The 27,430-nt window shown below is 37.5% G+C and overlaps 2 protein-coding genes across 2 annotated transcripts in view; both read right to left on the reverse strand.

Annotated features, from left to right (window-relative positions):
• Positions 1-27,430, reverse strand: part of LOC140146264 (intraflagellar transport protein 20 homolog) — a 225,158-nt gene that overhangs the window by 101,146 nt on the left and 96,582 nt on the right. The gene's annotated exons all lie outside the window — the stretch shown is intronic.
• LOC140146257 (MTOR-associated protein MEAK7-like) overlaps positions 1-27,430 on the reverse strand; it is a 50,113-nt gene that overhangs the window by 11,840 nt on the left and 10,843 nt on the right. The window contains exons 6-8 of the mRNA XM_072168040.1: positions 23,324-23,505; positions 22,138-22,295; positions 20,270-20,388 (exon numbers count right to left, since the gene is read on the reverse strand). Coding sequence (XP_072024141.1) covers positions 20,270-20,388; positions 22,138-22,295; positions 23,324-23,505 — 459 coding nt within the window. The remainder of the gene's footprint in view (positions 1-20,269; positions 20,389-22,137; positions 22,296-23,323; positions 23,506-27,430) is intronic.

Here is a 27,430-nt window from a genome sequence, read left to right on the forward strand (position 1 = left end):
TAATACCCTAAGTGGCGTAAACAGGAAAATTAGCTAATTTGATACCCATGGTGTCTTTTTGATGTTGCAGACCAATAGATACTAAAGAAAACATGCACAAAGGTAACAAGAATCAATCAAAAAGTGGTGATTTTTATCAAATGAGTGCAAACTCACTCAAACACACTCAAATTACTAACCCTAAACGTCTAAGGATTTGGCTGAAAAAGGACCCCTAAATGGCGATGCCTTCTGAAAAAGTACCCCTTTTTCAAAAAGATGTCGACGACGCTGTGTGGTGAAAAACACACCCTTTTAGACGTTTTTATTGGATGTGGGTGCGTAACTTTATTTTGGTCGTTTAACACGCAGTTCTATCTATGGGCGGACATAAAGTCATAATTTTTTGAATTATGACTTTATGTCGAACTTTGCTCTGTTTACCTACAAACACAACAAATTTGGCTGATTCCATTTAGGTGCAAGTTGTGACATGTGTAAACATTACAAATATGCAAATAAATCAGGTTTGAAAAAATTAACCAAATTCATATTATAAGATCGTACATTATGACTTTAATATGAATCATTAGGTTCCACTGCCTGAACAGAATTGATCACAGCTTGAACTGCATACATCAGGCACAGGAATAGTTTTCCGTGGTAGAAATGAAGTGAGATTCACATCGAGAAATGCAAGATTACATTTCTCTCTAAGCCTTAGTCTATGTCACAGATAGGTCAATGAGTTACATAAAATGACCTTGCGTGGTGTTTAGTTCCTAGTTCCTGGGGAGTGAGTATTGTCTGAGGCAATTTGTGGTTAAATGTTGATAGCTAGCTCACTACAGGAGTTATTACCGTCGATTTGGTGAAATAGGAGGTGCGACATGATCAATTCTATTCAGGCAGTGGAAGCTAATGTGCTACATGTAACATAATCATGAACCATAAGCAAAGGGAATCCCCATGATGACGCTTGTATATATTAGTTTCATCATTGATATGAGTGCTACATGTAACACAATCATAAACCAAAAGCAAAGGGAATCCCCATGATAAAACTTGTATATAGCTTCAGCTTTGATATTATTATTAACTGTATCATATGACACTCAAAGTAAGCATGTCACATAAACAAGGGATTAATTTCATACCCATTTCTGCTCCAATGCTTGTAGAGCGGAAATTAATTGATGTAATATATGCTCTTTTTGTTTCTTCTATAATCCTATTACAAAAACAGCATAATATGTTGTCGCAATGGACTATTCCAGATGAAATCCATACACCCCCTATGACAGCTATAACCTTAAAGGTCCGTGACCCGATCGACAGCATCATCCCCCCGATATTTCTCATTGTTGATGAGTTTTTGGTATCATTTAATAGATTATATTTTTCTCATTACCATCCTGAAATTTGACGATCCAATTTGATGTATTTTCGGAGAAATCAAGAAACAAACAGGCTATACTGGTAGCCACCTTCGACATTCTGGGTAGGAAAAAAATGATTATGTGAATAAGAGCCGTTTTACTCCCATGCTAATTCGCACGAATGGAAATAGGTCCGAAATAATGAGGGCGCTATAATGATAAACGCTTAAAACAAAAAATAAAGAAATACATAAGGGATGAAATAAATACAAAACAAGACCTTATCTTGTTAAGTATGATCTGAGGAATATGAAAAAAATATGAGAAAAATGTCCCCCACTATAAAATTAATTAATTAATTAATTAGAAATATTATTAAAAAAAACCATTTTTTTCATTAAAACAAATCCTAAAATAAAAGATAAGTGTAAAATGTACGTGATGATAATATACAAAATTAAAAGGAAATGTATCAGGGTCAAATAAAAATAAAAAGAATGAGATATTTTGTCACAAGAATGATGGCGTAGTGGTATGGCGAAGCACACGGACGGGAGTGTTGTTTCTGGATGCGGACCACAATGCAATTCATGCGTACCAACATATTGACTTGCTAATTGTGCTAATTATTCACTTTTACGCTAAATATGTTCTCGTTTTCTCACATAGATGCATAAAGGGGACAATATTTGAAATTGTATGTAAGTTTGAAGACAATCCATATCCTAAACTGATAGGGTTACCCCCTTTAATCTCCCACACAGGGAGTGTGAATTTCAAATGGGGTTACCTGAATGGGTGACTCCATTTGAAGTCTACACCCCCTCCATGGGAGATTAAGGTCATGTCTTCTACAGGGAGTGTATGGATTTCAACTGGAATAGCCCAAGTCACTCTCCCATCGCTGTATAAAATATAATCACATTATTCAGTGTTGCATTTCTCATAGTCGCATCTTCGTGCTTGAGCTGCGAACGTGTAGTTGAACATTATAGTCGATCATTGCAAGGTACTGATGTCCTCAACTATAGACAGATTATACCAACTACTATATGTACTGGATGCCACTATTTGTTCCATTGCAAGAACAGTGTGATAAATAGGAACATATAGAAACACAAACATAGAAACGTTGACCACCATTCACCATTATCATGGCTTGGCATGGAATCTCGGCATTGATAGTGTTACTGTTTGTTATGGTACTTTATAACAAAACTATTGCAGATGATCATCAAGAGCACATATCCATAACATGTGAAGAGGAGGATATTACCAACTGGTGGGGGTATTATAAACACTGTACATCAGATGGTAATGGTACACAATGTCACATCCACTGTCCCATAGACTGCACCTGTAACCTTGGTAACTACACATTATCCCACAACTGTACTAATGGAGAAATAGCTGAGAATAGAATCCCATACCCCTCTAATGTGAGGTATCTGAGCTGGGCTGACAGCACTTTGCATGGTGTCAAACCAAAAACATTCTCTCTGTTTGCTGATGTATTGGATGGATTACATCTAAACAATATGAGCCTCCAGTACATTCAGCAAGGAGCTTTTGATGGGTTAACCATTCTGAGATACCTATTCCTACAAGAAAATTATCTTACCAAGCTAGAGCCTGGTGTATTTAGTGTATTGACAAGTTTGGAACAGTTAAACTTTTCAAACAATCATCTAACTGACATAGTGTCTAGCGTTTTCAGCAACTTGACAAACTTGAAGGTGTTACAGCTTTCAAACAATAATTTTACATACATAGTGCCTGGTGGGTGTCAGGACGTTTCGCCCCACACCAGTACATACCACTACCAGTTCGCCCCAATACACGTACATACCGCGACCAGTTCGCCCCAATCCACGTACATACCACGACAAGTTCGCCCCAATTGACTCACTGTGTAAACTGTAAAGTGCCGTGAATGCAGTGCATGCGGTCATATGGCCAATCAATACAACTTCCAATTGTTTGCATTTATATTCATGTATTATGGAATAATCAATACGACCTATTCATATAATAATAATTAATTATAGTATTTTTATTTTCTTATGATAACAATAAAAAATAACTATCATTATTATTAATAGTACTACTAGTATATATTAATCATATCTTAATTATTATTATATTATTGAATCACTTTACATTGTGTTGTTTAATTTGTTTATTTAATGTAGGCCTATATCTTTAAGGGATCTAAAATGGCGTTTATTGCGTTTCGACAGTATTTTTTGTGGGACATGAGAGCACCTCAGACCTATCGAATTGCATTCTGAATCTGAAGCATGTCTTTCTGATATCAAATAATTTTCATTTTTTAAATCACAATATAATACAAATTTTATGACAAATTATAAAAATTTGATATTTTTCAAATTTTTGATATATAACAGTCCTCGAAGTAAATTATATAAATCTAATGATATATTCTTAAAGTGTATGTAGCAGGGAGGAAAAGCCGACGGTCAATTGAAAATTTGACCTTTCATATTGAAGATATGGATTTTTTTCCCAAAACACCAAAAAATTTTTTGGTGTTTTGGGAAAAAATCCATATCTTCAATGAAAAGTCAAAATTTTCAATTGATCATCGACTTTTCATCCCACCTACATACACTTTAAATATAAATCATCAGATTTATAAAGTTTACTTCAAGTACTGTTAAATATCAAAAATATCAATTTTAATGATTTGCCATAAAATGTGTATTAAATTGCGAATTTCAAAAATCTAAATTATTTGATATCAGAATGACATTCTTTATATTCAGAATGCAATTCGATGTCTGATGTGCTCTAATGTCCCAAAATAAATACTGTCCAAACGTTCATACCCCACGCCTTAAGCTTTGTAAACAAATTTGACGGTGTTCTATGAATTTTATGCCATGAAAATGTATTTTATGAATTTGTCATGTTTTTACAATCCATTGTTCGTAACTAATACAATTTGTATTTTCAGTAGACAGTATGCAGTGCTGTTTTTAAATAAATGTTGAGTATTTGTAACAATTTGGCTGGTGCGCTATATATAAACGTGTAATGCTATGAATTTGTTTAGAAACCCATGTGATTCAGCCCGAGATTCAGTTGAGCTGACTATGTTTATGTTATGAAAACATTTTATTTTTGATCATGTACTTTTCCATCCATATGGGTTTTTTACTTACCTATTTTATCGAAAGTATGTTTTTACGACCCGAGAATTACGGGCCGTGTTTTGAAATTGTGGCGTAGGCCTATATCGGGAGGCCTCATCCCCCCACTTTTCTCAAAAAAAGTTGAGATTTTTATACCACTGAAACCTCTGGCTACATAATGTTTATGTACAAAATATTTCTTGCAGATTAATTCGTTTAGCAAAGATATCGTGAAATTTGAATTTCGTTCTGGTGCACCAGAGCGAAATTACAACGCTGTGTCTATGGAGCAGTATAATCACATAATCATGCCTGGAATCATGCATAACTCGGAAACGCAATATCGGAATCAACTGAATTTTTTTCGTGAATATGTACTGAAAAATGTCATAAAAAGAGAATGCTAGGATCACGAAGTACTCCTTTAATACGATTTCGGTCAAATTTTAATTTGGTTATCCTTTGGCAAAATAGTATTAGTAACGCGCTCCTTTACCCACATCCAAAGACCCGTCCTTCTTTTTTTTTTTCACGCAAAAGGCAAATTTTTGCTCCCAAGACCATTTTGTGGGAAAAGTCCTATAATGTTGCGTTTGAACGTGTACTACATACATACATTATTATATCATCATGCATGGTACTGTATACTTTTAATGTAGGAGTGGGATTTTTGACGCTCTAGGCATATAAACGTTTAACAATAACACCCTTCCACGCCCCCCCGCCCCCCCCCCCCTCCCCCCACATACTGAAGCTCACCTTCATTCAGCAGTATAACACACATACTAGAAGAATTGAGCGCGGAAATGGAAAATGTCACTTTTGTTTTCTTTCTCCAATAATTCGAAATGGAAAATCTTTCCCAAATAATTTTGTTTCTTTGCTTGGTTAGTTATTCTCTATACATTTTTTGTACAACCACACCCGGTATACCCCCCCCCCCCCACACACACACACACAACACACATCGTCATGATCGGTCACCCATATAGGCCTACTCAAACTTGAAATTTGGCGCAGAAATGGAAAATCACTTTGACACTATGCATATAAATGTTATTGAAATCTAAAACCAAAGAAAACAACAAGATATTTATTTTAATTTAAGACCAGAGGAAAAAGCTGAACTTCTGGTATGGAAGAATGGAGTTTCCAACATTAGGCCTACTCATGATAATGGTGTCTTCCATGCATGCAACATGTATTATAGACATTATTATATCTTCATGCATGGTAATGTATCCGGTAATGTATACTTTTCATGCAAGAATGGGATTTCTGACCTTGGATACTAAACCTTTTAAAAACAACTATTTTATACACCCCTCCACCCCAAGTTACACAACGCACACCTTCATGAACAGTATCGAACAGAATAAAAGAATTGAGCGCGGAATTCGAAAATGTTACTTTTGCGCGCATAAATCCGAATTTGTGTTTTCTTTCCGCTATAATTCGAAATGGAAAATATTTCCCATTTAATTCTTTTACAACATAATATAGGCTAAAGCCACGATTTCTCTGTGTTACGAAATTAAAATTCTGTGTTACAAATTGGGCGATTTCCGTGATTTTCCGTTTTGGTATTACCCTTTACTGTAGTAGGCCTAGAATTAATGCTAAAATGGGTTGTTTAATGGTTGATTACTGCCAAATAATCACTTTTCTTTGTTTTATTTTGCAAATCAACACAACAGTTAGACATTTTACACAGTATTTTACTATTTTGTGGCATTTTCAAATTTCCGTGGGCAAACCCCGAATTCTGTGAATTTTTCCGTATCACGGAGAAATCGTGGCTTTTATATAGGCCTAATACAATATTTCACACGAGAGATATTCAATTTATTTATTCTCTGAGAACAAACTTTTCTTCTTCAATTTTGTTTTACTTTAAAATGTAAAAAAAGGCGATAGCCTATTTAATGTTTAAAAATGTCAAGGCTTACCTAGGTACATTGAACTCGGCCAAATTCATTATGTTTTTAAGATATTGGAGCTACCGTGGGTACAAAAATCCAATTAATGGAACAATTTTGTGAGCGTGTTTATTTGATATAATTTGAAAGCGTTATTTTCCCTGTTCACGCATGACGTGCAAGTATAGAGTCTTCCTATATCAAACACCCAGATTTGGAAGATACAGGTTATTCGGGTTTATGCATGATATCATTTTAAACTTCATATAAGTTATAACTCATTATTTTTCCTGTTCACACGCGCACCGTCTACTATATATATATCTACCTCGTCGAGTCACCGGCACTAGCTTTGAAGTTCAGCGTGTTCTGCATTTAGCTTAGCGTTACTTATAATTATATATCAAATACCCAGATTTTGAACTATAGCCTATATGTTTCTCTCTTATGCTTTCTGCATGACTATGCAGTATGCACATCACATTTCTTTACTGATTTATAACAAACACCACCGTGAAACACCAAACCTATATATTATATTAATCATACTTATTTATGAAGGGTGCAATCTGACTATTTTGATTTGTATATAATGGACAGTTATTTCATCATGCCGATAGATTATGCTACCGTGCAGCAGTGCGCTGCAATGCGCCGGTGCTCCTTTGTTAAAAGGGAAATCCCTGATTGGACACAGTCAAGGAGCTTTTAAAATCCCCGATAAATTCTTTGTTGAATAGTAGCATTTTCATTAATGCAACATATTACATAGCCTATATATAATAACTTTAGAATGTATATTTGATAATGACTATTATTAGGTATGTCACAGTGGCTGCACAATAATTCTGTCATACTGTGCACGCATACATAACAGTGAATCAAAAAGCGCACGGATCAAAGTTGGCCAATTTTTGAAAACATACATGTCAAAAACCGATTTCCTCGTTATGTTTCATTGATCACAATAATTTGTCTTTTTAATATATGGTAGGTGAAACATTTCCTAAATCACTATCAACTCCGCCGAAATTAAACACTGCGTAGTTTAAGAGTTAAGACCTGTTTTGTGAATTTTTTTAGATCGTCCATAAATCAATAAATATAGGTCTCTCGAAATAGAGGACCTAGTACCACCGGTCTGAAATACCAGTGTTTGTTATCATGTATTTTTTTTCCTTGGACAATGAGTGAAACACTTCCCTATACCATGGAAGAAAGAGATGTTCTTCCATGCCTATACCAATTGAAAACTCGGTGCACTTAGGCAATTAACTGCAGTTTCTTTATTCAACATCACAGCAGGTTCATATTTGACAAAATCATGCTGTATGAATAAAACATAAATAAAACATTGAAAAAAGTAAAAATTACATATGCCTAATTAACATAAGAATGGCATAAATATATAATTAGATGTAATTAGCTAATTTGCATAATTAATGACTTTTTGTGTATTTTTTGTTACCAAATGAAAGAACTTTGGGTACTTATGTGTGCAAAAAAACCGCATCCTCATATCATGTACGGTTCTCTGTTGGCATTATTTTTGTATATTAATTAGCTGGACTTAGTCATTTTCAAGCTTTTATTTGTCTGCAGATTGGTCAAAATGGCTAAAATTGTATATTTGGTGGATTTATAACATTTATTCGAGGAGAGATTTTTTAATCTTGTTTTCTTTAACGAAGTCCGGAAAGATATGCAATTAATCTGTGATACTTAAATCAATGTTACCTTTTCAAGTAAGTGTCCGAATAAGCATTACAAATCCCAAAAATTACCATTTTGCCATTTATAGCAATTTGTGGCAGGTTTTCACCCGATTTCCGGGTATCTTCAAGTTGACGTTACATCACTTTGCATTATCCGATTTCAATTCTGTTTTTTGTTTTTTGAAGCATTCATAACGATGATTCAATTAAAAGCGTCAAATAACATGTTTCTGCTGCGCTTATTTTTGGGGTGATATACCTACTATTATCAGTAACAACCGGAGGGGACCTTAAATCAAATTTAAATAATCAAATTTCTGAAATTTAAATAATAAGTAATGTGCACACCCGTCTTCCAAATCTAGGTATATCAAACACCCAGATTTGGAAGTTAGGCCTATACTGAAGTGGTCCTTTGTTACCAAAAATAAATAGATGTTTGAATTGGTGAATTGGCGCAAGGTATGGTTCCTTCGTTGTCTGTGTCATGTGTTTTCTCATATTTTAGTATGAATTCAATAAAATAAGTAACCACTCGATGAACAATTATTACGGGTATACTCGACTGACAAATTACATTATTTGATTAACAGTTTGAGCAAGTTTGAATGGGATGAAACTGAATTTGTCTTACTTTCAGAAAGTTAATCTAGAAAATTAAATTAGAGGAATCAATTATTTGCGGTCATGGATATTTCGGGGACAAAATTGTGATATAAAGTGAAATAAGTATTAAAATATTGGTATAGCGAGAGCAATAAATATTTTGCGTAAAGCATCCAATTTTATCATTATTATGTTTTGGATCCAATATTTTCACACATCAAGCACCCAGATTTGGAAGTTATACAAAGTGGTCCTTTGTTACCAAAAATAAATAGATGTTTGAATTGGTGACTTGGCGCAATGGTACCTTTGTTGCATATTTTAGTATGAATTCAATAAAAAAATACAGTAACCATTCGATGAACAATTAAGACAGGTATACTCGACTGACAAATTACATTGATTAACATTTTGAGCAAGTTTGAATGGGGTGAAACTGAGTTCGTCTTACTTTCAGAAAATCTAGAAAATTAAATTAGAGGAATTAATTATTTGCGGTCATGGGTATTTCGGGGCAAAATTGTGATATAAAATTGGATCGATTGAGCCCATTGGTCGAGCATGGTACCAAGATTTTCAAAAGCCGTTTTCTCAGAACCGCAATTTTTCGTATTATTCGGCACTCTGCCGTGTTCATAACGATATAATCATGATATTCCGGGAATAATTATGCCAGCTTATGTATTAGCGTATGATATAAATCAATAAATATAGGCCGACATTTGTATTAACATCATCGAGTTAAAACATCCCGCCTTAAAATTGTTGGCATATTGAGAGGATTAGGACACATCGTACAATGTAAGATGCCGTGGTGTTTAAATCAATCATAATTAGTCCGTGATTGACAGGCAAGTTGCAGAAATTAAGAACAAAATGAATCATGATACCTGTCAATTACAATGTACAATATATCTGAAACATTATAAAATTATTGTTATATAATTAAAATAATAGCATTTCAATTAAAGATATATATATAATAAGTTATTGTAGAGAGTTGTAACGCGCATATCAAGCTATATGAGGATGAATATATAATTATCTGAGACTAATATTTAAAACTTGTTATATCTTTGATTATTTTAGAACATCCCAGTTTAGAATGACCAGAAAACTTTCCTGACAGTTGTTACTATAATAATATTTGGCAAAGAATAACCAAATTAAAATTTGACAGAAATCGTGATTAATACTGGGCTTTAACCAGTTTTGCAAACAAAATCATTGCATTTTTCTTCTTGGCGGCACTACCTCCGGGTCTTAATCAAATTGAGAGCATACTAGGCCTACTTGTCAAGCAATCGATCGTACATCAGTGTGTAAGGCACACGGTCGCGGAGCCGGGACTTGTCAAGCAAGGTTCGCCGTCGGTGTGTTCTGGCACTTTTGCGTGCTTTGGTCACGGTACCATTGATTGAACCAGGATTGAACACATATCACACCCGGCGTTTTCGTGGAAGTGGCAGCAAATATCCGCCGCTTACACGCGGTGCAAAAAGCGGGCAAAAGTCAGTGCACGCAAACCCACAAAACATCTCAAAGCTGCTGCTGGCGTTTGTTTTGTTAGTTGTGCGCAAAATTGCCAAATATTTTTTTTTTTTTCAGTCCTTTTAATAGTTTCATTATGTCAAAGAAGATCTTCTCTGATTTAATATGTTTATAGGACTGCAAGTTTTGAAAGTTTTGAACATCTCAAACTTATTTTAACTGAGTTTGAGTCGGTAAAATAGAAATACACAAAATTCGCAAGAGTAAGAGTTTTTTGTTGTTTTTATTTTTTATATAATGTTTTGTTTTGCCATATATTATATAAATTACTACATAGCTATACTGACGATTTATATAAGTAATTTACATCATGTTTAACACTACTAGTAGGCCTTCTATGCACGCTACGGCAACGTTATACACGGTGAGTCAACTGGGGCGAACTGGTCGTGGTATGTACGTGTATTGGGGCGAACTGGTCGTGGTATGTAATGTGTATTGGGTGAACTTTTTTGGGGCGAATAGGTTTCGGGGTGAGACGTCTCGCATTCGCCTGGTGTATTCAGCAACCTGACAAACTTGGAGTGGTTGTATCTTTCAAACAATCATCTAACTGACATAGTGCCTGGTCTATTCAGCAACCTGACAAACTTGAAGGTGTTACAGCTTTCAAACAATAATTTTACTGACAAAGTACCTAATGAATTTGGCAACTTAACAAACTTGGAGGCCGTAGGCCTTTCAGGTAATCATTTCAATATCATAGTACCTGGTGTATTCAACAACCTGACAAGCTTAGCAGGGTTAGACCTTTCACACAATCACATAGCTGAGATAGTGTCTGGCGTATTCAGCAACCTGCCTAGCTTGTATTCACTGAACATTTCAAACAATCACCTTACTGAAATACCTTCTGGTGTATTCGGTCAATTCTGCAGCAAATCGACAAGTTACATTGTAAATGCCACATCTTTGACACACCGTTTCCGTCTGTCATTGTCACACAATAACCTTTCCACATTGCATTCCGGCACATTTCAAAATCAAACTGAACTCAGATATCTTGATATTGATCACAACCGATTGCAGTTCCTTCCGCAAGACATTTTTCACAACCTGAGCCAGCTGTTACATTTGGAGTTGTCAGTAAATAACTTGGTCCATATTCCTACCGAGCTGTTCATTCGTTGCTTCCATTTGGAAAGAATTGATTTGACTGACAATCCGCTTTTGTGGTTTGAGCCAAATACATTTGCAGGGTTGAATGAAACTGTAGATTTAATTGTGCGACCCTTCTATCTGTTGTTTTACATCATCTAACTGCATATGTGACAAAGCTCCATCCCCATTCCTGACATGCAAACCTTTGTTGCCATATAATGGTCTTCGCATAGCTGTATGGTTTGTAGGTGCTCTCTCTCTGATTGGAAATATAATGGTTTTGTATGTTAAATACAAGAATATGCAGCAAAGTAACAAGGTCCAATCATTGCTGATCACAAATCTGTCAATATCTGATTTCTGTATGGGTATATATCTGATCATTTTAGTTTCAGCAGACATGTATTACACACATTATTTTCCATCATTCTCTGAATCGTGGAGATCTAGTATGTTGTGTAGAATAGCTGGTGCCTTATCTGTATTATCCAGTGAGGCATCGGCTTTCTTCATAACATTGATCACCATTGACCGGTTTCTGGGGGTGAAGTACACATTCAGGTATCAAATAAGCACTAAACTTTCCCACATTATGGTTGCCCTGCTGTGGTTTGTATCATTAGGTATAAGCATAGCAACATTTGCATTACCACAAGGCAATTTGGACATATATGCCATTTCTGAAATTTGTGTAGGGTTACCAATATCAAGGTATCATTCTCGGAGTACAAATGAAACATCAGATATTCGAGAAACTGGATGGGGAGATATCATACAAACAACTACCCATGTTGTGTACACTGGTAGTAGTAGGGCAGCAATGTATTTTTCAATTGCCGTGTTCACAATCCTTAATCTGGGGTGTTTTTTTACCGTAGGTTACTGTTATCTAGCTATTTTCATTTATGCCAGGCAAACAGCTAGAAAAGCAGGTCGTTCCACCAATACAAATAAAGAAATCAGAATGGCTATGAAATGTTTTCTCATAGTCTTTACAGATTTTTGTTGCTGGATTTCGATAGGCATATTGTCCATCCTGGTCCAAGCTGGGGCAGTAGAAATTGACCCTGTTGCCTATGTCTGGATAGCAACATTTGTCTTACCAATCAATTCCTCAATTAATCCATTCCTATATACTTTGGTTTCATTCATTTTGAGCAAGAACAAAAGAAATAGGCAAGAAAACATTCCACTCAAGCCAATTAGGAGATCATAGGGTGATCATAGTACCAAGTAAACTATATAATGCTATGTGAATCTGTCAATCTGATGCTGAGCATGTCTTTGAATACCAATCGCTGTTGTAGTGCGATGTCAAAATCGATCGTTGCCAGGTCAACTTGTTCATGCTGTGTTTGGAACTACAATCAAGATGATCACAGCACAAAGTCAATAGGTTGCTATCAGGTGTGCAAACCAAGAGTGAACTAATAATCATGAATAATAATATGTACATTGAATTGAAATATTTTGTTTATTAATAGAATTGTGCCTTTATGGGTATACAATGTGTTTTGTGAGGGGGTGTATAATACAGTGGGCAGATAATACGGGGTGGGGGTAGGGGTGTGTGCGTGCATTGCTAGGTGGTATGTCTATTATTAGGTAAAATAGATGGAAACAAGGCAGACGATATGCATGACAAGAATATGTTTAATGGCGGATGCTAGTCTCGTTACTATGCGTAATGAACGTTGGGGGTGCTATACAAACAGTGTGCACGTACATAATACTACATCTCCCCCTTAAGTATGAAACTGTGCATTTAAGTGTTCTTGTAAAAGTTCTCAATGAGAAGTTATTAAATGCAGATTTTATACTCCATTGAACTGAGTATGATTGTTTCTTTCACTTGAGTGTCCTTCTCCTTTCAATGTTCACAACTTGTCCATTTCTGATTTAAGTGTCCTTTGCACAATGTCCTTTTTGAAAGCACTTCTTGTTCTTGCTTAACTATTTAAAACACATGCACAACTGTAACTTTGCAACTTCTTTTTTGCAAACTTTTGTAAACAACAAAGTAGAAATAGATAAAGTCCAATGCTTTTTGGCTTTTAACGGTTCAAACTTTCTACCTACTGAACATTAAAAATGCTTTGGGCACTAAATTAGGTCAAATTTGTTTTGCCCAATTGAAAAGTCCATAGTTTCTTTTTCTGAAACTTAACTTGAACAAACTTGATTGTCTTTAGTTTCTTTTTCTGAAACTTTTAACTTCAACAAACTTCAAAGGGTAAACTTGATTGTCTTTTAGCGCACAAAGTCACGGTATTTTGGATTTGGCTTTACTACTCTGCCACTGCGAGTCTTCATCTGAGTAACTGGTTCTGGGCGTAGCTTGCACGAACTGTTGTTGCTGGTTGAAGACACTGGGACTATTGTAGCTGTCTGAAGCTTGCTGGTTGGAGGAGCTGGGACTTGTGGCTGCTGAACTTGCTGATTCCGATGATTGGTGCTTGTCTTTGGTTGTTCTTGCTGTGTATTGACAGCTGTGTCTTTAGGTTGTGCGATGGACACCAGTGCTGATCTGTTACGGCGCACTGTGCCTTGCATAGTTTTTACTAAGTAAGATCTTGGCTCAGACTTTCGCTCTACTATCTGTCCATAATGTTTTTGGTCTCCCAGCCAAACATTGTCGCCCGGCTGAAGAGTTGGCAACTCTCTAGCGTTATGTCTGTTGTTAAAGTTACGTTGCTGATTGTCTCTGTACATTTCTTCCTTCTCGCGAACCTTCTGAAGATCTTGTTGAGATCTTGGTTGCAGTGTTGACGGGAGCACTGGAAGCTGCGTCACGAAGTCTGCGGCCCATTAACAACTCGCTAGGGGACAGGCCATTCTGTAGTGGGGTTGATCTGTAGCTGAGCAGTGCTAAGTAAGGGTCACTGTTCTTTTTCAAGAGTCCTTTAATGGTGCGAACTGCTCTCTCAGCCTCACCGTTGGCTTGTGGGTATAGTGGACTACTGGTTGTGTGTGCAAATCCGTAAGTTGTTGCAAACTTGTGGAATATGTCTGCGCTAAACTGTGGGCCATTGTCCGAAACCAAAAGATCTGGGATACCGTGTTGCGCAAAAAGCTCTTTGAGCGCTATTATGGTGCTTTCTGAAGTTTCGTCATTGAGCTTTTTAATTTCAATCCATCGCGAATAATAATCAACGACGATAACATATGTTTGACCTTGGTAATGGAAAAGGTCGCTACCCAGACGCTGCCAAGGTCTGTCAGGGAGTGAGGAGGGCATGAGTGGTTCTTTAATTTCTGGTCTATGTATAGCACACGTGGTACACTTTATCACCATCTCTTCGATGGTTTTAGACATTCCGGCCACCACACAGAAACAGGCACGAGAGCGACACTTACTCACACCAAGATGCCCCTGATGTATGCAAGTCAAAGTGTCAAGCCTCATGGACCTTGGACTCACAATACGATCGTCATAGAGTAAAAGATCATCAATAACTGCCAAATGAGCTCTGTTTTCCCAATAACAGAGGCAAGTGAGGCATATATGCTGGCCATCCAGTGGAGCAGTATTCACGGATCTTCATGCATTCCTCATCACCTTTCTGAGCGTTGATTAGTTGCTGGAGACGCTGCTCGCTTGCTGGTAGAGTATTAAACACATTCTCTGCGAAGGCTTCAACTTCAGCAATCAGTGTATTGTCAGCATCTGATGGTCTTCCTGTTGGTGCACGTGAGAGTGAATCCGCAATGATCTGCTGCTTTCCAGGTACGTACTGGACTCTGGGGCTGAATCGCATCATCCTGAGCCGGAAGCACTGTATGCGTGGTGGCATTTTGGCAAGTTCCTTTGAACTCAGGAGTGGTACTAGTGGTTTGTGGTCAGTCTCGAGTGTGAAGTCTAACCCAAGAACGTAGTCTGAAAACCTCTCACAGGCCCATGTTGCTGCGAGAGCTTCTTTCTCGATTACTGCATACCCTTGCTCCGTCTCACTTAAGGTTCGGGAAGCATAACACACTGGACGGCGTTTACCATCGTCTTGTATTTGCAGGAGTACTGCACCGATTCCTGTTGCAGATGTATCTGCTGCAACAATGGTTGGACGTTGTGCGTCATAATGTGCAAGAACCTTGGTAGACACCAGAATGTCTTTCACTTTTTGGAATGATCTTTGCTGGTCTTGTCCCCAGTACCAGGCTGTGTCCTTACGTAGTAACTGTCTCATTGGTTCAGTGATCTCTGCTAATGCTGGAATGAACTTTCCCAGTTGATTCACCATCCCCATGAATCTCTGAAGTTCAGTTAGGTTGGTTGGGACTGGAAACTCAGCAATTGCATGGGTTTTCTCAGAGTCTGCATGAAGTCTTGAAGAGTCTATTATGTGGCCTAAGAACCGGATAGCCTGTTTGTTGAACTCGCACTTGTTGTTGAGTGTTAGCCCAGCTGTTTTTAAGCGTTGCAATACTGTACGTACCTGTTTGTTGTGTTCTTGCTGTGTTGAACTGTGTATCAAAATGTCGTCCATGTGACAGATGACTCTGTCTAGCCCTTCAAGAATATCCGACATCATCCGTTGGAAAATGTCTGGAGCACTACTGATTCCAAACGGAAGTCTATTGAAACAATACCGACCGAACGGTGTGAAGAAAGTTGTAAGAAGGCGAGATTCCGCATCTAGGGGAATTTGCCAAAAGCCGCTATTGGCGTCCAATTTGGTGAAGAATTTGCTTCTACTCTGTCCCAGTTTGGCGAGTGAAGCATCAACAGACTCCATAGGGTGGATTTCCGTTTACGCTTTTGTTAAGCGGTAAGATCAACACACACCGAACAGCACCACTTGATTTTGGGACACACACCATCCCGGAGCACCACTCCGTTGGTGTATTTACTGGTGAAATCACCTCTTGTTTCACCATATTTCCAATCTCCGTTTTTACTTTTTGGAGTAATGGATGTGGGACCTTCCTTGGTGTGTATAGGCAGACAGGTTTGCTGTTTTCACTAAGAGAGACATGGTATGTATACTTATCCTGGACTTTCCCAAGACCTTGGAAGAGGTTTGGAAATTCTTCCTGAAAGTTTGAGGACTCCGAACCAATTTCATTGACACGTGCAATTAAGCCCAACAGATGACAGGCCTTCCTGCCAAGCAGGGAACATTCCTGATTTTTCAACACATACACTTCTTCAGTAAGCTTATTACTGCCATACTGCAGGGTAGCGGTGAACTTACCAACAATTGGAAGTTTCATACGACTAGGCCCGTAGAGTATTTTAGAAGTGTGTACAAGTTTCATTTGTCTAACCCAAGGCAAGTGATCATGATTACCGACAACAGTGACTTTGGCACCAGAATCCAGTTTAAAGTGTGTACTATTGTTATTTACCATAACATCCTCAGACCAATATTGATCTTCGTCCTCAGCGGACTGATCACAACTATCTCAAATTTCACCAAGGAAGGGAGTGTCGGTATCACCATCTGACGGTATATCCTCAATGACCTCATAGAAATCATGGAAATCCAGATCATCAATTTCCCGGACATAAGCACTTGTGTTGCCCCCACGACATACTGCTGAGTAATGGCAAGGTTTGCTACATTTGTTGCATATTACATTTTTGGCTGGGCAATCACGCCTGTTGTGGCGTTCCTTGCCACACCACTGACACCCTGACCCTGTCCCTGACTGACTAGGATTTTGGAATTTGGACCTATATCTACTATGTGACTGCGAGGAAGTTCCTGAATTTGGTTTATTTTGAGTTGCATTCGCAGCAGCAGGGTATCCCTTTTGCGGACATGCACAGGCTTGCTTGCATGCTTTACATAATTTATCGTAGCAGCGCTCGAGCTTGTTGCAGCTCCACGGATCAGATCTTTATTTTGCTTTCGTGACTCAAATTGTCTACAAATTTGAACAGCTTGATCTAAAGTGAGTTTTGCTTTGCCTTGCAACGGTCAGAAAGAGCATCACTCGCTACTCCCGCTACAATTCTGTCTCTTATTAGTTCTTCTTTCAAGCCACCGTACTCACAAAATTCTGCTAACTTGTACAGATCTTATATGAATGTATCAACAGGTTCATGTTCTGATTGTCTCCGGGTGTTAAATTTTGCCCGTTCAACAACAGTGTTCCTTCGAACTTGGTAGTATTGATCCAAGGCTGTAACCACCTCCTTATATGATGATTTTTCTTCATCAATGTCCTTTAAAGTGGCCAGTATATCATCTGCCACATCACCCATAGAGTATAGCAAAGTGCTAACTTGTTCTCGTTCGAGTTTGTTTGCCAGACCTGATGCATGTCTGTACCTTTCAAACGCCGTAACCACTTAGTCCAAAGATCGGACTGTTTTGGCCCTGTAGCACCCTCAAATCGCTCTGGCAGAGGTAGATTTGGGTTGGTAGTGTCGGCTGGATTTCCGTCCGGTTGTGGCATGATGATAATGGGTCGAAATAACCGCTGCCACCATCTATTATTAGGTAAAATAGATGGAAACAAGGCAGACGATATGCATGACAAGAATATGTTTAATGGCGGATGCTAGTCTCGTTACTATGCGTAATGAACGTTGGGGGTGCTATACAAACAGTGTGCACGTACATAATACTACAGTATGCAGGTGTGTGCTGGTTCATGGTGGTGTGTGGGGTGTGTTTGTTTTTACCGATAAATGTGGATATATGACTCATAAAGTGCGGAACTACAGCAACCGTGGGACGTCCACTGTCGTAAGAGCGACAGAGGGTACTAGATGTTGTAAAATGAATATGGGGTATATGTCCCCATCGTAGGTGTAATACCAGGTCCACAGTTTGGCGGTTAAAAAAATCATATCTTACCACAAAAGTGCACCCTTCCAATAGTGAAATGTCATTGCATAGAGGTCCACAGTTCCTCTGTTAAGGAGGCTCATAGCATCCACGTTTGTCGGTAAAAACGTATAGGGGTATCTGTGTTGGGGCGAGTATGTATAGTTTGTGTGGATGCGTACGTAGATGTTGTGTCAGTCAGTGAACACACAAAGACTGAGGACGTTCACAGTTTTTAGAACCTCAGAATTGGTGATTTTTCTCACATTTTACAGAGAGTAACACTTTGTATATTTTAACATGTATATATTAACATGTATATATTCTATATGTTTTGATTTCTTAAGCAAGTTGCATCAGTTTTTAACTGTGTACTTATACTATAATAAATTTAAAAAAAATTATATTTCTGTGTTCATTTCCATTTTTTTAACCACAAGCTTTCAATACCATACTGTCCCCTACTTACACTACAAGATTCCTACTGGGGCTGCCTGCAGTCGCCAAGTACAGTCGCCAAGGTATTTCGCTGGTACTGTGCAGTACCAGGGGAGTACCAGTGTAGTACCAGTACAGTACCACTGCTGGTGGGTCCTGTGCAGTAGCAGCATTGCCACTGTGTAGGTACTCTGTGTGTACCAGTCAGGTATCTAGGCGAGGTGTGCAGGCGACCACAATAGGAATTTTGTAATGTATCAATTATAAAGTATCTCATTGCATAAAATAAAACTATTAACACTAATACCCCAAAATACCACAAAATCTTACAAGGAAAAACCACTGCACATGCATGATTCCCGCACGATGCCATGATTCAGATGTGGTGCAAACTTTTTTTTAAAAGCACCACATCTACAACAAAAGCTTTTAAAATCAAAAATACAGCGATTATATATGTGTACATCCATATCAAAAGGATGCACTTGTCGGCTGCTACTTGTGTCTCATTTCACATAAACACTGGGAATAAATACCAGACTCATTTCAAGTGGAGGTCACTTCAAATCATCCCCAGGTACGGTCTCATGGCTTAAAATACAGAGAACATTCAATAACCATGTCACTTGGGGATAATTTGAAGTGACCTCCACTTGAAATGAGTCTGGTACTTGTTCCTAGCTATTATGTGAAATGAGCCACATGTAGCAGCCGACAAGTGCATCATTTTGATATGGATGTACACATATATAGTTTGTCTTGTCTCAAGTTGAGAGTAACACCATGTTGGATTTCACAGTGGCAGATTTGAATCAGTGCATTACATGATTGCGTCGCCTGCATACAGACAAATCGCTCTTCTATGCATGTGTATACGACTCGTGGAATTAGGTAAGCACACAATTTTAATCTGACACTGCAAAATCCAACATGGCGTTACTCTCAACTTGAGACATGACAGACTATAATGGGACATAGTTGAGTTGGTACATGTGTAAACATCATAAAAATATGACAACAAATCAAGTTTGGGAAAAATTAACCACATTTATTGAATCTAATAACATCGTACATTGGGCTGTTCCAGTTGAAATCCATACACCCCATGTGGAAAACATGACCTTAATCTCCCACAGAGGGGTGGGGGTGTAGACTTCAAAATTGAAACACACAAAGGTAACCTACATGTAATTTGAATGCATACTCCCTGTGTGGAAGATTAACATGTCTTACCACAGGGGGTGTATGGATTTCAACTGGAATAGCCCATAGTGGCTTTAAGTAAGTGAAGTGTTGGGAACGACAGTGTCATGGTAGTAAAGAACAGACTTACTAGACTGATGCGCTCATTTGTCAACTGTCTGGATTGACGATTGAGAAAACTATGTTGAAAAAAATGGCAGACTCTTGAACTTTGAACTTGCACTGAGACTGCGCAGTTGTGTTCAAATTGAACTTTTGACCGAGTTTGTTAGAGCTTCAGATCGCGATCTTGTCACAACCGCGGGGTACAACAACGCTATGGCGCATAATCAAAGGCACAACAAATATTTTCACAAGTCTGCCACAATATGAACTGTAAGTTATTCAGTCATCACTTCAAAGCATACAATAAATGCACAGTGTAGACGAGTGATGGAGTCTACTTACCAGCCCGTTTGGCAATGTTTGTTGGTCTGTGTTGAGGTACATGTAATGGTCGTTGTGCTGACTGGCTCCATAGATACCGTAAGAAGGTGATAAACTGAACAGAAAACATTGGCTTGATCCTAAAGAAGAAAACATAATGAACAAACAAACACACACACAAACAAACACAAAAGAAATATATGGTTAAATTGATGTTATCATTGATGATTGATTATATCAGTAATGCAATACTGCAGCAACTGCAACACCGAAAACAAAATATATAATGGAAATAGTTCTGTATCTAAGTTCATAAGTCATTTGTTACATGTATCGGTTAAGGGGGTACTACACCCCTCGTTAAATTTGTGTCTATTTTTGCATTTTTCTCAAAAACTAATTACACAGTGGTAACAAAAGTTATGTATATTATAGGGGCAAGGAATCCGATTAGTACAATGGAATTTCAGTGACCCAATACAAGCGGTTCGTTATTTATGATAAGAAATGAGGTACCGCTAGGATGTACCTCATTTCCTATCATATATACTGAACCGCTTGTCTTGAGTCACTGAAATTTCAGTGTAGTAATTGCTTTCCTTGCCCTAATAATATACATAACTTTTGTTACCAGCGAGTTATTATTTTTTGAGAAAAATGTAAAAATAGTCACAAATTTGCCACAGGGGTGTAGTACCCCCTTAAGTCACACAACCACTGCGCCTTAGGCGCACAATTGGGCTACTTACCGCCACTTGCCTAAAATTGGGCTACTTTCGCAAGTGTCCTGCCGCAGCAGTTTCAATTTAGCCAAATTATACAGGTTAAAAGTCTCGGAAGCTCCAAATTTCAATAACAATGGGTTTTGTGACAATTTATTGATCGATCATGACTTACCATTAAGTACCGGAAGTTTTAAGTCAAGTGATTTGCCGTCCAATTAGGTGATTTATGTTCCAAACGCCCAACTAGGTATAATTTATGTTTCAAATTTGGGTAAAATTTTTGTTTGGAATCTTAAAAATTGGGCTACTTGAGAGTCATTCACCGTGGCCAGGCAAACCAATTTGCAACACTGATGGTTAACCATATTTTCATAGCTATCAACATGATTTAGTCATGTCTAATACTGAAAGTGTGGTAGATTCATACTAAAAAAGTGTGGTTCAAAAACCTTGTTGACTTGTATGTAATGAATCAGATATTAATTGTTGCTGTTGATAGTTTTTAATTCGTTTTCCAAATATTTGTAACAATCATGAACTATTATACAAAGAAATAGTTACTGTGAATTAGTAACAGCAATATTATTATATTGCATCGATGATAAGGAACAAAGAAAAAAGGGTGGTATCACTGATCAATATGCATGATTACAATGTTCAAACACCCCTTACTGTAAATAGATTATCCCATCAAAAGTTTCCAGTCATTATGAATATTCGCCTGGACCCAGATATCTTGCTGTAAATCGGTCAAAATAGAATAAAAGTAGACAAGGAAAAATATTTTTTCATCGCTTTAATAATAATTTCTGTTAGTTCTGACAGTGTTTAGCAACTTTTCTTTCATGACTTTTTGCCAAAGTGAAAACTTTTAGAAATAAATCATAAAAACCGGGTATCTAAGTTAATTGGACAGACAGTACAAACTTATTGATGACTACTCTTAGTATTTGAAGAAGTGGTAGCACCAAGTGAAAGCAACTTTGTACAGATGATCAGTGTCAATGATGAACATATGCACCGCTCCTGTAAGTGTTTTATGTATCAGCCAGTTAGAGAACAATATGCCCTCAGCAAGACGATTGTTGCCGGAAGGAAAAGTTACTGACACAGATAATGTTTCATTTGTGTGAGACATGAATAAATACATATTTTATATAGTACCTGTAAAATTTGGTCTTAGCGCCCAGCTTTGTGATGCAAATCCTCCAAACACATTGCCGTCTGTATCTCTCACTATCATGACCACAGGGCCTTGTTTGCTGATGTGGCGCACCATTGTAGCAAAACTAGCGCCATCTGTCTGCGACGAGAAGCAATACCTGCGATGGAATCAAATAATGAACATCATCAACCTATCCACAAAAAAACCACTAAAAACACATGCTTTTGGCACTTATTTCCAAAAATTTGACTTTCATTGCCAGGATTAGTATTTAGCCGTGTTTCATCTGGCAGAACAGGATAATATTTTTTAATCCATAAAACATAGTGCAAATATTTCTGTAATTTTCTGAAAAGTTCACTTTTTGCTTGCATATTTTTCGAGTTATCTTGTCACAAATATTGTGCAATGTTGTCAAAAAAGAACTCTGAGAAATCAATGATTTAGTAAAAAAACCATCAAATTATGCACAAAACGACCGTATATTTTTAAATGGTACAATTTATATTTGCATTTTTTTTGCACCATGAATCTACGTTGGACATACACACAGGTTTGAGCAGCGTGGCACAACCCAAGTTGCGCGTAATCGCCACATTTCGCATTGGCGCATTCCTGACTGATTTTTCCCACCAATTTACTTCAGCTGTCTTGAGCCATGTGACTTTTTAGAGTTGGAAACAGTGAAATAATGATGGCTAAATCAAGCAGAAATGGGAGGAAATATCAAAAAGTTGTATTTTATCAGTCTCAAGTGAATGAACACAAATCGGGCGTGGACATATATGTGTCTCCATTTATTCTGCCCTTAAGATACCATTTCACCATCACCACTTCACCAAATTTTATATTCTGCAATGACATTTGTGCACATCCATTAATATTTCCATATCAAAATGATGCACTTGTCGGCTGGTATATGTGTCTCTTTTTACATTATAGTTAGGAATAAATACCAGACTCATCTCAAGTGGAGGTCACTTTATATCATCCCCAAGATAACATGGGCTTAGGAATACAGGAAACATTGCTATACCATGTGACTTGGAGATGACCTGAAGTGAACTCCACTTGAGATGAGTCTGGTATTTATTCCTAGCTATTATATAAGAAGAGACACGTAGCAGCCGACACGTGCATCATTGTGATATGGATGTACACATTATTTTTACAAACTATGCTCACCTCCACTGCCCACGACATGAGTGTGGTATATGCTGATTTAACAGTAGAACTGACGGGAGGTCTAAGAGGGTTGATGTTTTCGCCCAGTCTATATCTAGGCACTGTGGCAGAGCTTTAATCTCATGCAAAGTGCTAATGTTGATATCATCTGATGAAGCTGTCTCTGTTGAAGCAGAAGCACCCTGGGGTTGAGGATGAAGAGCAAATAAAAGAAAAGAAAAATAATCTACTCATTTATTCCACCACAGAATATGACAAAATCCTTCATACATCAGTCGGTTTTGTTTATAAAATGGTTAAAAATTCAACATTCTGTATATCCTGTATCCGTACAAACACATGAATATGCCTGGCCTTCTGTATTGTTGACTCCTATGGACTCTGATGCAGCTTTAAAAATACTGTTTAAAATGGTCTCTTTTATACATAATGAACCATTGTGACTGAACGCAATGACATGTGATGCTATAATTTGGTCCACAGATTTGTACAAGTTTGCATCCTGTATATTTGATATATAATATCTTCTGAAGATACCAAAACTTAACTTGCTGCTATCAAATGCATGATGATAGCAATAAAATAACAAGAGCACCAATGGCGCTGTGGCTCTGCGCTTTTTGGTGACAGTGAAAGTAATTGTTCTTGGAGTCGATTGTGCAATGTGACAGATCACATTCAATGGGTACATCTGGTTGGTTGGTAGCTATCTCATTTGCAGAGCATACAAGAATACATCAATCAATTTAGGGAATTACTATTTAGCGACATGAATCGAATCTGGTGGAATTGGATAGAAATGGGTCCAAATGGACCGAAACTGATCAAAATGTATCGAAATACATAAGCCAATGTCAAGAATAGTGTTGTCTGAATAAGGTTTTGGCTATAATTAATTAGTGACTGTACCCACCAAGTTTAATACCTATACAACAGTTTATACTAATTTGATCTCAGTTGACCCCAGGTGACCCTGAAATGGCCTTCCAAAACTTTAGCTCTAAATAGTGACTGTGGGCAATTCCAAGCGTTGCGGAATGATGCAAACTGCCTTTGTACGAATTTCTTTTTGATGCAGCAGCCAAATATGTATTAACAGCACAAGGTGAATAGCATAATGTTAAAGTATTTTTGGTTAGTGAATGATTAAGGTAGGAGAAACTTTTCCAAACCACCCTAATTTCCTAATTTGCATATGCAAAGTTCACGTTGCGGAATGATGAGCACGGGACCAGTATTTTTTGCACTAAAACATTTTTGACAAACTCTGTGAGTTTAGTAATCTGAGATATTAAATTTGCCACTTAATCTAAAGCTTAGGATGTAAACTGACAATTGTCAGTATCGATTTTAAAAAATTTGGGCATCGTCTCTTTATGCCAAATTTTCCGACACTAGGTCACGCTATGGAATGATGCAAGGACCGCTATGGAATGATGCTGTGTGTAAAATCCCATAGAAAATGAAAAGCAGTCCATGTTTGAAAATAAAAATAAATAGATCAATAAATTTGAGTAAATTGTGTTTTATATACTTGGCTACTTATGTTAGCTGACAAATATCAATATTTATCTAAAAATATTTATCACCGATTTTTTAAATCAGATAACTTGTGTTGCATGGTCACATTTTGAAACTAAAATTATGTCAACATTTTGCTAGTCTAAAATTCTTGGAAGTGAAATTTAACACTGGGTGTTAGCCATAGGATGTAACATAACAACTATCACCATCTATCAAGAAATAATCATCACTGTTTTTATTTTATCGTAAATTTAAAGAAAAAATCCTTGCAATCCATGAATCCTTATGGCGTTATGGAATGATGCAAGGGTTTTGTGGAGTTATGTCACTTACAATGGTTCAGGCAATGCTGAAACATCAATTACTGTAAAGATAATTCTGTGCAATGCATTTCAGAAAGTTCTAACCCAAAATTGTGAATATTTTTTTTCAAACGGGCACATTATGAATTATGCATCATTCCGCGACGTTGCGCTAAATGATGCAACTTTAATTGGTCGTTACCGCCGCAAATTAGACTTTTTGAACATTATTTTTGGGTCATTGGATAGGGATGAATAAATTTGCTTTGCATTCTAGTTTCAATGAAAATCAACCTTATTTTAAAATTGCAGTGGTAATAAATGATACTTTTGCGTTGCGGAATGATGCTTTTAATCGTAAAATTGGTACTCAAACAATGCTGACGAAGCTACACGTTATAAAATTTGAAAATTTCTGGTGTTTATATTTTGAGCTACTTATAAACTTTATATTCACATGCATAATTTGTTTCCAAAATTTTACAGTACAGAGCAGTTGCTGTGTTTTTAGTTTTGCTGCTTTTACCAGTCAAGAATATGCAAATTTATGCAAATTAGGATGTTTTTTAATAATGGACACAATTTCCTCCTAAAAAAGTACGTTTTCAAAAAATATAGCTTTTTAGCTACAATATGAGACCAAAATCACATACTTGACTTGATTTTTAAATTTTGACAATTTGGGCGAGGTTGCTTGGAATTGACCTTCCAAAAATGTGACTGCAAATGTTGACTGCATCCACCAAGTTTCATGCCCGTCCAAATGTTTTTACTAATTTGACCTCAGATGACCCCTGGTGACCCGAAATGACCTTCCACAAATTTGACTCCAAAATATGTTGACTATACTCACAGTTTCACACCCATATGACAGCTGTTACTAAATTGACCTCAGATGACCCATGGTGACCCTGGAATGACCTTCCAAACATTTGGCTCTAAATGTTGACTGTACCTACCATGTTTCATGCCCATATAACAGTTTTTACTAATTTGACTTTAAATGACCCCTGGATAACCTCAGGTGACCCTGAAATGACCTTCCCAAAATTTAACTCCAAATGTTGACTGTACCCACCAAGTTTAATGCTCATCCGACAGTTTTTACTAATTTGACCTCAAATGACCCCTAGGGACCCCAAAATGACCTTCCAAAATTTGACTCCAAATGTTGACTGTACCCACCAAGTTTCATGCCCATCCGACAGTTGTTATTAATTTGACCTCAAATGACCCCTGGTGACCCCAAAATGACCTTCCAAAAATTTACATCCAAATGTTGACGGTATCACCATGTTTCATGCCCATACGACAGTTTTTAATAATTTGACCTCAGATGACCCCTGGTGACCCCAAAATGACCTTCCCAATATTTGGCTATAAATGTTGACTGTATCCACAAAGTTTCATGCCCGTTCAAAAGTTTTTACTAATTTGACCTTAGATGACCCCTGGTGACCCGAAATGACCTTCCACAAATTATACTCCAAATGTTGACTGTACGAGGGCTGTCGAGTGCAGATCCGTCGGAACACGCTTTTCAATACGCAATAAATGCTAACCTCATTGTGACATCATCCAAGCAGCAAAGTTCATTTCCCATTGAAAAAGCGTTATCCGGACGGATCTGCAGACGTTCATTCTGGTACCCACCAAGTTTCATGCCCATACAACAATTGTTACTAATTTGACCTCAGATGGCCCATGGTGACCCTGAAATGACTTTCCAAAAATTTGACTCTAAATGTTGACTGTACTTAACATGTTTCAAGCACATATAACAGTTTTTACTAATTTGACCTCAACTGACCTCTCGATGACCTCAGGTGACCCTGAAATTACCTCCCAAAAATTGGGCTCTAAATGGTGACTGTACCCACCAAATGTCATGCCCATCCGACAGTTTTTACTAATTTGACCTCAGATGACCCCTGGTGACCCTGAAATGGCTTTCAAAAATTTTGACTCCAAATGTTGATTGTATCTACCAAGTTTCATGCCCTTTTGACAGTTTCTACTAATTTGACCTCAGATGACCCCTGGTGACCCCTAAATGACCTTCCCCAAATTTGGCTCTACATGTTGACTGTACCCACCAAGTTTCATGCCCATACGACAGTTTTTACTAATTTGACCTCAAATGACCCATGGTGACCCCGAAATGACCTTCCCAAAATTTGGCTTTAAATGTTGACTGCACCCACCAAGTTTCATGCCCATACGACAGTTTTTACTAATTTGACCTCAAATGACCCATGGTGACCCCGAAATGACCTTCCCA

Source organism: Amphiura filiformis, chromosome 2 (genome assembly GCF_039555335.1).
Source record: "Amphiura filiformis chromosome 2, Afil_fr2py, whole genome shotgun sequence".
NCBI classification, from domain to species: Eukaryota; Metazoa; Echinodermata; class Ophiuroidea; order Amphilepidida; family Amphiuridae; genus Amphiura; species Amphiura filiformis.